This window comes from Petromyzon marinus, chromosome 3, assembly GCF_048934315.1.
Source record: "Petromyzon marinus isolate PM22_M1 ecotype Great Lakes invasive population chromosome 3, UKy_Petmar_22M1.pri1.0, whole genome shotgun sequence".
Lineage (NCBI taxonomy): Eukaryota > Metazoa > Chordata > Hyperoartia > Petromyzontiformes > Petromyzontidae > Petromyzon > Petromyzon marinus.
The window spans coordinates 3,325,552-3,339,099 of NC_133669.1; the positions used below are offsets into that span (position 1 = coordinate 3,325,552).

The 13,548-nt window shown below is 49.5% G+C and overlaps 1 protein-coding gene across 2 annotated transcripts; it reads right to left on the minus strand.

The window, feature by feature from the left end:
* Positions 1-356: 356 nt before the first annotated feature.
* Positions 357-13,293, minus strand: TOMM70 (translocase of outer mitochondrial membrane 70). 2 transcript variants are annotated; one of them, XM_032970678.2, is made up of 12 exons: positions 12,927-13,293; positions 10,934-11,107; positions 9,596-9,722; positions 8,494-8,603; positions 7,330-7,451; positions 5,479-5,695; positions 4,656-4,790; positions 4,032-4,139; positions 3,004-3,120; positions 2,405-2,502; positions 1,708-1,830; positions 357-1,296 (listed from the first exon to the last, which is right to left on the minus strand). In XM_032970678.2, the coding sequence occupies exons 1-12, from the start codon at positions 13,248-13,250 to the stop codon at positions 1,143-1,145; spliced, it is 1,809 nt and encodes a 602-aa protein (XP_032826569.2). In that variant the 5' UTR covers positions 13,251-13,293; the 3' UTR covers positions 357-1,142. The 2 variants fall into 2 exon arrangements, with proteins under 2 accessions (XP_032826569.2, XP_032826561.2); XM_032970670.2 differs by having other exon boundaries at positions 10,934-11,110.
* Between the last annotated feature and the right edge of the window lie 255 nt (positions 13,294-13,548).

The window sequence follows — 13,548 nt, forward strand, 5'->3', positions numbered from 1 at the left end:
ATGCTGTACATCCCGTGACTATCGGCAAATTGTTCACGGACAAGTTTTATCGAGCAGCTCTTCGAATCGCCGTCCATAATCTACTGCTGCTTGAAGGCTTTCCCAAGGAGTACTGTTACATTTGCGTATAGCTTCATATAAAAGTGATACAGCCCTCGAATTCTTTGCTCATACTATCAATGGAAATGTATCCACGAGGGAGCTCTAGACAGCCCCTCTGCAGAGTAATTGGCCTACACTTCCACAAAGAGGTGGGAGTTACCCACACTTTCTCGCAAACATGATCAGCCAATCAACTAAATGTAGTGTGTCCATTTACACCGCCGAGTGAAGAAGGGGAATTAAGAACATGCTCATTGTTTGGCGTTCGGAAAAGGATTTTATGAGGGTGGTAATATCACAAATGGAAACAGACACTGCTAGGGTTACACACAAGAGATACAGGATAAACATTACGAGACGTGAATGTGATGCGATGTGAACAGTGCAACTACATATTTTTTTCACATTTTAACATTCATTCTCATGCTGCCTACAATGTCATCTGGTGTTGTCGACCTGTCCATGGTGTGATGTATGACAAGATGCTGTTGTGTTATGCCTATGTGTGCGGTGGTGCAGCAATGTGGTGGTTCACGCAAGATAATGTTTGGTCGGATGAATAGCAGGTGTGCACGATCAAGTGCTTTCGGTGGCACGAGTTGGAGGATCACATACATTTGTGAAACACAATCTTCTGGGCAGGCTGGCTGTCATATGGCCATCAGATGGTAATATGGCAAAGTTAGGCTTGTGAACTCATCTGTGTAGACTTTTGGATGTTTAACCCCCCCTTCCATGTGTGGGTTTTCTCCCACATGGACAGCACTCCTGAAAGAGGAGTTGGCCTAAAATGCCAAAGCAGAGTCCTCTTGAAAAATGTTCTTATAATGAATTACAACATAAAGTTGGGCAGGAGAGATCTGGACATTGGGGCTCACTGATTATTCAGCTGCATAAATGTGGTGAGAGTCATTAGCTGTGCACACAGTCAGATGTTGAGTAGCATATGTGTCGTGCGAGTGGTGGTGTGCGCGTGCGATCGGACTGGGTGACGAGAAGCGATGCGTGTACGTGGCATGAGAGGTGAAGTGTCTGCATGATCAGACACTGGGCGGCATGAGCCCATATTTGGTTGCGACTGCGAGCTGGGCCTGTGCTGCGTGGCACAGGGACAGCAGGTGTGCCATCTCCATCTCAGACTTGGACAGCGTCACTGCCTCCTCGAACAGCTGCACTGCACGTGTCAGGTTACCCCTGCGCCCACAGAACAAAGCATCACCCACCATGCACTGTTTCCAAAACATCATGCCAATACACAAAACCATCAACAACCCAACACACCACACCACCACTACCAACCCATCATACCAACACACTGCAACATGACCAATCCTAACATAAAAAAAACAAGCATACTAATCACCGAAACGTGTCAAAAATCACAAAACATCACCCCAACTCATCAAATGCACACCACACCACGATCATCAAACCATCACAACATAACGTCAACAACATAACATCACAATAAACAATGACCTACCAAAAACACTGCATACACTAAGTTAACATGTTACACAATCACACCGGCATAATTCAAGGGAAATGTCAAATTAATATCAGAGCGTGTCCACTGATAACACGGCGACTGGTGCATTCCCTCACCTCTGAACCTCAATCGTGCCGAGGGTCTCGTAGGCAAAATCGCACTTGGGGTCGATCTGAATGGCGCGGGAGATGAGACGCACGCCCGCATCCAGATCCTGCCTCCACTGCAGCTGCAGGAGCCTGACGCACAATCACAACCACAGTCACCACCACTGCCACGCAATATAAAGATCCCCCATATAGCCTTAACAGACTGTAGGGGCAAGTGCTGTTAGCGAGCACCTATGAAGGCCGGAACGGTACACGAGGGGGTGGGTGGCCAGCACCACGCCCGACCGCCTTTGTCTCCCTAGTGGCAATGTTTACACACCGCACCAGGTACTCATTTGAGGCTGAGTCGACCTAGGGGAGGCCCGGGACCGGTTCAGATAATCGTCACTGGTATTGGCCGTGAGCAGGAATCGAACCCGGGTCGCCAGGTTCATAGCGCAGCGCGCTAACCGCTACACTATCGCTCCCCACATACCACATCTACCAGCACAGCCATTCACAACTGAAAATGAAACTGTAAATTCAAGTGAAACTAAATACATCGGGGTGTTGTGATGTATTTTAGCGTGCTTGGCGATGTGTGTATTGTGTGGTATGTGCTGATGCGATGTGTTGTACAATGTATGACGCGACTACATTATCATGTGCGGTGCATCATGAGGTGTTTTGAGGTGTGTGATGAGGTACGGGAAGGTGTGCGCACCCCTTGTGCACGTAAGTGGTGGCGTTGTTCGGTTCCAGCTGAATGCAGGAGTCGTACATCTCGTCGGCACGCTCAAACATTTGCTGATCCGTGAGGGCCTGGAGATCACATAACGAATCATGTTATCATACAAGCAAACACCACCACAGGCAAACAAGTATCATCACAATACCACCACGCATTAGATCACGCATGAGATGTAATCACGTTTACACCGCGATAGCACACCATAGCAAGTCAGCACTCATCACCACGAACCATTGCTTATAAGAGGTGGAAGCAACAACGAGTAACTTATTAACGGATGGCTATTGAAAGCACGCCTTTTGATTCCAATAGGCCCGCGAAGATGAAACCTTGAATACAATAGGCTATATATTGACGCGCGCCTTCACCAATCGACCCGAAGTGAGGCCCAACACAGGTGAAGATACTACTTGCCACTCACGTCATCTGCAGCCAGGGATCCAATCCAGGTCACCGTGTTCGCATCGCAGTGCGGTAATCATACTGCCACCACACTTTGGCGCTCACACTTTTCACACACACACACACTTTGCATGCTCGTGGAAGCACTGCCCCATGGCGGACACACACACCTGTGCGTAGAGCGCGTACGCCTCGGCACAGCGGGGGCAGTCGCGGATGAGTTTGTCGAATGCCTTCATGGATGCTTGGATCTCCGAGGGACTGGAGTGGGACAGTGCTGCCCGGTACTGCGCAAGCACAGCGCACGGACAGTGCATGAGAGCAATGTAGCAAAGACAAAGATCCCCCCTATAGCCTTAACAGACTTGCACTTAACAGAAGTACTGTTTGCGAGCACCTATTAAGGGGTTGAGTGGCCAGCACCACACTCGGCCACCTTTGTCCCCTAGTTGTGATGTTTACACACAGCACCAGGTACTAATTTGAGGCCGAGTTGACCTCGGGGAGGCCTAGGACCCATTCAAATATTCGTCACCGATGTTGACCATGAGCGGAAATCAAACTCGGGTTGCCAGGTTCACAGCACAGCACAATAACCGCTACACTATCGCTCCCCACAACGTAGCACACACACAGACGTGGAACATACAGCGTGCTTAGAATGCAGATCCAGAACACACCACACACACAGAGACTGCACGGTAATCAAATACAGCACGTACAGCTCACAAGGAGATGACTTGTTACAAATACAGAACAGGCGCTGTGTGGATAGCAAGTGCATGAAGTATGCAGCTCGTAGGAAGAGTAGCACAGCATGCAGATCAAGCAAACACAATGTACAGGTGCACCATGTAGTGCACGAGAGCTCAATTCTTGGCGGCCCTGACCCAGTGGTGTGGAGGTGAGGAGTGTAGTACAATGGTGTGCAGAGTGGAGATTGTGAATGTGCAAGTTGAGCGTCTGGAGCTGTTAAGTGAGCTGTAATGATGAAGACCGTGTCGAATGTGGAGCTGGTGGGTGTTTGGTGAGTGAGATACAGTGGTGATCAATGTGTCGACCGAATGTGATAGTGATGAATGAGGTGAGTGCGGACCTGGTGAGTGTGGTTGTGGTGGAGAGTGGCGGTGGTAGCGAGCATGGTGTAGTCGTAGTGAGTGTGGTAAGTGGCGAGCGTGGTAATGAGTGAAGTGCTCACCTGAGCGAAGCAACGCTGGGCGCGTGCGAGGGGAAAGTCTTGCTTGAGCCGTACGCACTCCTCAAAGTCAGACATCGCCTCGTCCACGCGGTCCAGCAGGATGTGCAACTACAACAAACACATCACGTCGCATCACCCCACACCACGTCACTCTCAAGTCACACCTCCCCACACCACACCTATGTCATGGTGAATCACACCAAGTCACGATCATGTTAAAGCATTCTTTTAATATTAATCATGAAACTTCAAGCTCTTGCCAGGCAGCCTGAGACACACACAGCCTAGGTATGTAACAAGATAAGAGCTGTTTGTGTTCTGGTTGAATCTTCCTTCAACTTTACAATTATGCACCCACCCCACCAATATTACCATATTCTCGAGATTATAAGATGCTTTTTTCTCGTGTATTTTAAAGCAACATTTAGTGGGTGGATCTTATAATCCAGTATGTGTGTGTGGGTGCCAGACCACATGTGTAAAACTATATTGACATGGGCACAAGTTTGTGGTGCATCTTACTTTCCGGACGGTCTTATAATCCGAAGAAAACAGTAAATCGTGAGATAGGCTACCACTACTGCCAACACAGACGCGGGAGTAGCGGTGCCATGGGGCCGTCACCTGTCCGCGGTGGTGGTGCACGTCGGCGTTGTTGGGGTCGAGCTCCAGGGCACGGGCGAAGTCCTGCACGGAGCGCGCCACATCCTGCGACTGCATGTGCATGCTACCGCGCTTGATTAGGGCGTTCACGCGCACCTGCGAACAACGCACGTCAGATTCATAACACGCACGCTCACGGACGTGAAAGCAAGGGGACTCACAGAAACAGTGGCAAAGAGTCTCCGAGATGTAAAGAGAACAGAGAACAAAATATCCAAACATACGAGTGGGTCAACAAGCAGCATACAACACAGCGTTGTGTAGTGATCAAAGCTACATGAAAAAGGCCACAAACTGAAAAGGCCAGTGGTTGGAATGTAAACGTGCCGTGAAAATGGTCCATTACCTACAACTTCATCTGTTTTTTTTATATTAATTGCACAGTGTTATTGTTGGAATAAAGAGCTTACAGGAAGAGTACACTAGCCTACCAAACTATCTCTACTCCTAACTATAACTACCCAACCAGCCATGAGCACTAGCCTGGCCACTAACCAACCTTAGTAGCCGACGAGTTACTATTAGTATGAGCTCTTTCAATAATCATAACTCTCCTCTGACCCGAGATCTTGAGCTCAGTCAGGTCCCATTAAAAAATGTGTTCACTTTTCAGGTTCGGTGTTCCCAGCGCCTAAACAAGCACAGTGAGTGATACAGTAACAGAGGTGCAATATGCTTGAATGAACAAACACACAAAGCCACATCGAGTGAGCAACCATGGATGCACTAACACAAGGAAATGACATTTGACACATAGCGGAGACACAACGGGAGGCACCACCACCTTAACTGGCACGGTCTCGCTGTCGATGAGCTGGTCGAGGTCGACCTGCGCGGCCACCGCGCTGCCCGACAGCAGCTGGAAGGTGGCACGCAGCAGCTGCGCCCTGGGCACCCAAGGGCCCTCGCCAGAGCCATCGCCCAGCTCCTCGTCGCAGAGCGCGATGACGCGCGTGTAATCGCCGGCACGCACGCGTTCGCAGGCCTGCTCGTACGCGGAGCTGCACGCAAGCAAACGCGCAGGCGCAAAGATGAAGATCCCCGATATAGCCTTAACAGAATAAAAAACGTAACTAAACGATTTTTTATTTTACCTGGTAAGGCCCACTGAGCTATATAGCTCAGAGGCGACATGGCCACAAATGCTATACATTTCCACGTGGCTTATCACGTGGAAATGTATAGCAGCAACCAAATACTATAAACGCATGTTTCTAAATGTGGAGGGAAAAATGGAGGACTCGGAGAGAAATCTACACGACCACGGGGAGAACATGCAAATTCCAAATATACAGGCCTCAGGGTTGGGATCCAATCCACGCCTCCTGTATATGAGGCAAGGTAGTTAACATCAAGCCACAATTTCTCCCTATTGAGGCAAGTGCTGTTAGCGCATGTACACACACATGCGTACTGCACACATGAAACCACCCACATTAATACAAACACAAGCAAGAACACACTAGAGCAGCCTCCAATCATCACCAGGTGATTATGTCACTAACCCTTGTGTATTTAAGCAACAATGAGACGTGACCCAGGCTTACTGATGGATCATAGAAAACACCCTGTAATATTGGTTTTGTATAGCAAACTAGATGGTAACCATACCAACACTCCATTGTACTCATTTGGATTTTGCTGATTTGGCAATGCCCAATGCCCTTTTGAGGTTTAAACCATTGCTTCGTTGAACTTAGTCATTGGACAGCAAGTGTCCTCAGGTGTCCAGCAGTATTGTTCACAAATGTGCTATACAGAGGCTAAACCTGACGGGTGCCAGCCTGCTGAGAGTACGCCCATCTGCAAATCTTCTCATGCCGGTTCTATGACCAAAGCAACTAGTTTTTCCACCTCTATGCAAATGGAGAGGATGCATAAGTGTGCAGCATCTTGTCAGCGCACCAACCAAGACAGGAATTGATCATTCTTGTCAGTTATGGATGAACCCATAGACCCCTGAACCATCAAAGCCACCTCATCAATTGATTCCACTCTAATTACATTAACTTCACAAACTTTAACCGTAAGATCACATTACATGTACAAATGCTCTCAGCCTTATCCAGACCACCAGCTCAAAAGAACCGAACATGTAGTTGTTTTGTTGTTTAGGCCACTTACTCGAATAGTTGAGAAAATCTGGCTCTCCAAATGGGTATCAGTGAACCAAAGACACAACTGTAGACTGGTTTTGTCCCGATTAGGCCTCATCAGTACAGTCATCAATGTTTGAGTTGGTGGTCTAATTGACAAAGACACATGAAGTTATTTTGAACAGGGTGGTCTGGATAAGTCTCAGAGCTTTTATACATGCAATTCACACACACGCACGTGTGTGTGCATGTTGTTAAGTCAGTTGAAGGCAGTCACCCTTCAACGGAGGGCAGAGGAGTGACGCTTACATCAATGAGCGCAGCGCCGGGTGGCTAAACTACAGCAAGTTGGCATAGTTGGGGGGCACAGCTGGTACATCTGCCAATCATCTCAGTCATCCCATGACACCTGAGTCTGTCCCATGACCTCCTGTCAGCAAGCCTTCGACACTTCACATGGCCTGCAATAAAGTTTCCGTTGCGATGGGATTATCTCATCATATTGACTACAGGGCACACGGGACATCACACCAGCCAACCTGGGAGCGCCATCCTGGATGGGGTTTGTGCCATCGGTCTCGGAGATGAGGGTGGGGTCCTCGTTGAAGGAATTGAAGTAGGATTGCACGAACTGGGCTGACGGAAACACTGGCTCACGGTCCTGCACAGTGAATAATAATTGCATAATACCGTCAAGTGTCACCATACCATCACGTGTCATAAAACCATTATGGTTCGAATACACACATCACAACACACAACATTATATATGACACTGCATTACACGCCATAAGCAACACTTTATACGCACTGTGTAATACATTTCAAACCATGCACAATCACCCACACTGATGTATTACACACGAGCAGAGCCCTCACAATACCAAGTGGAACCCTGTGTAGACAAAGGGCCCTAAAGACAGGGAGGTAGAGACACAAAAAGACACAGAGACAGACACGTGAAGCAAGATGAACACGGAAACACACAAGAGGAATAGACACGCACACACAAAAACAGGAGAGATATACATAACCAGACCAGGCAAAATTATATAAAATAATATAAAATAACTTTGCGTTCTTTAAATGTGAACGTGCACCATGCATACATAAAAATAGCACTGCACAAGAGGCACATCATGTCATGACACACATTATGTTCCATTATACAAAACAGCGGAGTTGTCTAGTGTGAGATAGTGTCATAATTCTGGGTGCTGTGGTACTCCACAATGTTTCATGTTGTAGAAGATTCCTGACACAAGGTGGTGTGCCCTACAGTGAACACCACAAAATGGTACTGTGTATTGGTGGGTGATCCTCTGGTGCTGTGTGTTAGTGGACAGTGCTCAGGTGCTGTATGTTGGTGGGTAGTGCGCTGGTGCCGTGTATTGGTGGGTAGTGCGCTGGTGCCGTGTGTTGTTGGGTAGTGCGCTGGTGTCGTGTGTTGGTGGGTAGTGCACTGGTGCCGTGTGTTGGTGGGTAGTGCGCTGATGTCGTGTGTTGGTGGGTAGTGCACTGGTGCCATGTGTTGGTGTGTAGTGCGCTAGTGCCGTGTGTTGGTGGGTAGTGCGCTGGTGCCGTGTGTTGGTGGGTAGTGCGCTGGTGCCGTGTGTTGGTGTGTAGTGCGCTGGTGCCGTGTGTTGTTGGGTAGTGCGCTGGTGCCCTGTGTTGGTGGGTAGTGCGCTGGTGCCGGGTTGTACCTTGTAGCGCTCACGTGCCCGTTCGCGGCCCAGCTCCTTAAGAACTCGATCAGCAATGACCATGGACTGCTGATTCTGAAATCCCTCCAGGATGCACACTGCTGTTATATCTGCCAAGCCAAACCACATTAAACTACACCTTCTGTACCACAAACCTGCTATGCTTCACACCACAACATAGGAAAATCACAACTCTACGATTTTACAGAAAAAGGTATGTGAACGATGTAATTCTTCACCCCCGGTGATTCGAAGAAACGGTCACAATCTAGGGTCACGATTAAATTAAATAATCGATTCTTCGCAATTTAATATTTATTTTCCCATGTATTTAGTCCCATTTGTACAGTTCTGACTATTTCATTAGCCTAATTGTACCATAAAAGTATACTTTGCTGAAACGAGGAATCAGTTATTCTCAAGCAATTTTAAGCATGTATTACAGGCGCATGTAGTGTAAGCTTGTGGTGCATATGGTGTGTATCTTGCATGCGTTTGCCTTTGTAAAACAGTGAGGAGCTTACGTTATCTGCCAGTTATCCCAGTCAGTTAACCATTACATCTGGGTCTGTCACGCGACCTTCTGTCAGCGAACATTCCAACGCTTCATGTGGCCTCAAAGTGACCATGCCATTCTCTTAGTGGTGAATGACGACTGTTGTGATGGCTATGCGTGTACTGTGTGTTGTGTATCTATGTATGTATGTTGAACTTCTTTCACAACATACGTAGCCAACCATGCTAATCGGGGATGCGGGGGAAGGACAACAAACCAAGTACAAAAAGCAGTTCTAAAGAAATTAGTTTTCAATATAGATTTAAAAATGCATAGCTCCAGTGGTTTCCTAATATCGGAAGGAAGCACGTTCCAGACGGCCGCAGAAGCGCATCTGAAAGCACGCGATGCAGTGATCGTCGTTGTTCGATAGCTAGCCAAAAACCACTGTGAGGATGACCGGAGTTTGTGTGATGGTTTATGATCCTTGACTGGATTACCAAGGTATTGTGGTTCATTTGTGGCAAGCACTTTGTGTGTAATGAGTGCAACCTTGTTGTTTGTGTGTTGTGTGTACATCTCATGGTGTGTGTGTGTGTGGTGTACCCTCCAGGCAGGGGCCGTGCCTGCCGGCCTGCTCGTGCACACGTGCTCGCCGGTGCAGGGCCTTCACGTAACGCGGGTGCAGCTCCAGCGCACGGTCACAGTCAGACAGCACGGCGTCCCAGTCTCCCTGAGAAACAATCAGAATCGTTATTTAGACTGGAGGAATGTGATGAGCTATAAAGCTCTTTTTCACAAATGTCCAGTCGGGATGGGTCTGAAAGTTACAACAACAAACAATACCAAAAACACGATAGGAGTGCAACGTATAGGAAATAAGCAAATCACAATTTTTATTTATTTTTATTTTACCAGGTAAAGATCATTGAGCTATTAGATTTTTTTTTCAGAAGCGACCTGGCCACAAATGATAGCTCAACAAAGTATCTCAATCATGTGGACATTTATAGCAGCCAAATCTAAATACAGTGGTACCTCGGAGATCGAACGCCCCAGAACTCGAACAATTCAGTGATCGAAGATAATTTTTTGCCCCGGACATCGAACAAAATTCGGAGGTCGAACAACGGGAAAGACCTGTTTGGGCCGAGACACGTAGCCAGGGCGACCGAGACAAAGGCGAATGACCCAGTTTACGCGTAGCTCTCGTCCTTTATCACTGTAGGGTTCCTGCCCCCCAATACGACTCCTCTCATCCAGCCCATGGACCAACAGGTAATTTCCAAATAAAAAAAAAACTCTACACGAAAGCCCTTTTTCAAAGGTGGCAAAATGGGCTGAATTACACAATTTTGTAGAAAAATATCATCCAGATAAGGCAGTAGCCAGCAGAGCAGGAGATTTTTATAATGATAATGGAGAGTAATTTCAGAAATATCTTAAAACGGAGGCAGAAACAATCTTCTCTTCATCAGTTTTTAGTAAAAAGGCCCTCAAGTGAATCACAGTTAGTGCTCGAAAAAAGGCAAAGAAAAGAAAGAACCCCAGAAGGGCAGTTACCCAACGATTTTATGGAGGAGGACTCCCCTTCCAAGCAACACTGACACCTCCTCCTCCCCTCCTCACCACCAATTAATGCTATTTCCATTCATTCTTATGGGGAAATTTGATTCGGTGTTCGAACAATTCGGTATTCGAACACGGTTTTGGAACGAATTAAGTTCGATCTCCGAGGTACCACTGGAATCGAAACAACATTCCTCAGTAACGCTCCCTCACGAACAGAAACGTCTAATTAAGAAACTGAATTGGCGGTGGTGCACTAACATGAAAGGAATTTGTCAGTACTGATCCATTTTAATGTAAATAAATATAAATATTTGGCTCATTCTTTAGGCATGAGAGTAAGTACAAGTGGAAGTGTTGGTGACGTAGCCTCACCATCTGTTGCAGGGCGGCCGCGCGGTTCTGGTAAAAGGTTGCGAGCTCCTCTTTGGTGGCACCTACACCCAGGGTGATGGCCTGGCTGTAGCATTGAACAGCGTCCGCAAAGCGCCCGGCCTTGAACAGTCGGTTCCCACGATTCTTGGCGGCATGTGCCTTTTCCAGCGGGGTCTGCTGCAAAGACAAATACCCTCTGTATAACCTACGTAAGGCTGTTTGGGACACGTGTTGTTATCGAGTGCCTTTGAAGGCCAGCACAGCGCATTAGGGGAGGGTGTGGCCAACACCAGGCCCAGGCTGTTATTGTATCACCAGTGATGGTGTACGCACCTCACCAGGTACTCATATGTCAGGCCGACTCGACCTCAGCGAGACCTGGTCGTGTTCATATATTTCCCATTGAAGTTAGCCTCGGTCGGGAATTGGATTCGTTGGTTGCTCAACACGGGTCCTTGTCACCCCACTTCAAATTCACTCCAATTCACCTGAAGTCGCTGTGTGGCAATGCCACACAGGCCAACGGCTGAAGAAGCTACATTTCCCCCCAAGAATTTCATAAAACGAGCAATGTGGCGCGCTTAAAGAGCTCGCTTGGTGCATGTGCACCCATAAATGTTACTGTAGGAACAATGAGAACGGTTTGCGCAGAAGCAGTCACTCTCTAGTGGTGGTGGCCAAAGTGGCACGCAGCACAATCTGCAAAGACTTGTGAAGGTGTCCCGCCATCAACAGAGGTGGTGTGTCTCGGCAGAACCTCACCTGGTTAAAAAAAAAAGCACACTTACAAACACATCGCATAGCAGACATCGGTGGGGAGGCATTTGGTGTTGCAGTAGCAACATGCGTTCAATCAACTTTCGCCATGGGATTAAGTGAACTCGCTCGCTCGTGGAGCCAGAAACCCTGATGTCTGCTACCCAGCGGTCATGCGGCTCCATCAAACATGTCACGTTTGAGTGCGGCCAATGCGAGAGATTGAATATTGGCGGCGTGAGGGCCAGCTGTGGCAAGAGGAAATGGCTGTGGGGGTTGTGCTCATGGCGAATAACAGTGGTGTAGGGGTGAGCGTTTGAGGCCGACCTTGTGGTAGAATTAAAATAAATTACCGCTGTGGCAGCAATGCACAAGCACGATATGAAACGCAAACAACGTCTTAATTAGCACTGCTTTATAATATCAAGTATCAAACAGGCCTAACGCCCACCGCGATACTGTATTCTCATTCCGAAGGTCGGAGTACCCAAACGATGTTAATCTTCCAGCTAACGCGCTTACACTCCCGCCTAATGCATACATCTCGCGCCTAATTAATTTATCTTGAGCTCAGTGAATCTCGAGGCTAATGCCGGACAATCGCTCGAACACCCGCGTGACACGTCGTCTGTGTTTGACCTTACAGGCCATTATTCCTGAGTCCCAAGGCAAGGCGCATCGTCTGTCACCCTGCATCGCATCTCACGCCTGGCACACTCCACCGGGTCTCACGCCTGGCACACTCCAGCACGTCTCACGCCTGACACCCTGCACCAGGTCTCACGCCTGACACCCTGCACCAGGTCTCACGCCTGACACCCTGCACCAGGTCTCACCGCCTGACACCCTGCACCAGGTCTCACCCTGCACCAGGTCTCACGCCTGACACCCTGCACCAGGTCTCACCCTGCACCAGGTCTCACGCCTGACACCCTGCACCCAGGTCTCACCGCCTGACACCCAGCACCAGGTCTCACGCCTGATACCCTGCACCAGGTCTCACCGCCTGACACCCTGCACCAGGTCTCACCGCCTGACACCATGCACCAGGTCTCACGCCTGACACCCTGCACCAGGTCTCACGCCTGACACCCTGCACCAGGTCTCACCGCCTGACACCCTGCACCAGGTCTCACCGCCTGTCACTCTGCAGCCCGTCGTCTCACGCCTCGTCTCAACATCCCGACACCACGCACCACCGTCTCCTCCCCCCACCCACCCCCGTCTCCCTCCTCACCTCATCGCTGCCCTTGCCCGCCTCGCTCTCGCTCTCCTTGGCCTCGCCGCCCTTGCCGCTGGGCAGCAAAGGCGGCCCGGGTGGGCTGGCGCTGCCCTCGGGCTCGCGCCTCTTGCCGAGCGCGCGTCGCCGCCACACGAGGTACGCGGCCGCCCCGACCACGAGCAGCGGCGCGCCGACCGCCAGCGCCGCGCGCCAGCTCCAGGCGGATCCGGGGCCCGAGGCGGACAGCGGGACGGGGTTCGGGGGACGAGGCGCGGGCACCATGGCCAGCGCGGGGCCCGCGGGGACCGCCACATCCAGCACGGGCCTGGAGGCCGCCATGCTGAGAGCGAGGGGGGGGCGGGGACCGGGGCCGCGATGCGTGATGGGAGCGCGGGGGGTGGGGGTAGAGGAGGGAGGGGGGCGGGGAAAAAGGGAGAGAGGGAGGGGGGCGTTGTCATGGCGACCACGTTTCTGGGAGGGCTCGGCAAGTGACTTTGATTGTCCGTAACAATCTCGATTTGAAGTTTTCGTGACTGCAGGGATCCATACTATTTGGTTCTTTAGATAAAGTCACGTGGGTATAAGATAAATATTTAAATAAATCACGACGTTTCGATTGCAACACAAGCAATCATCA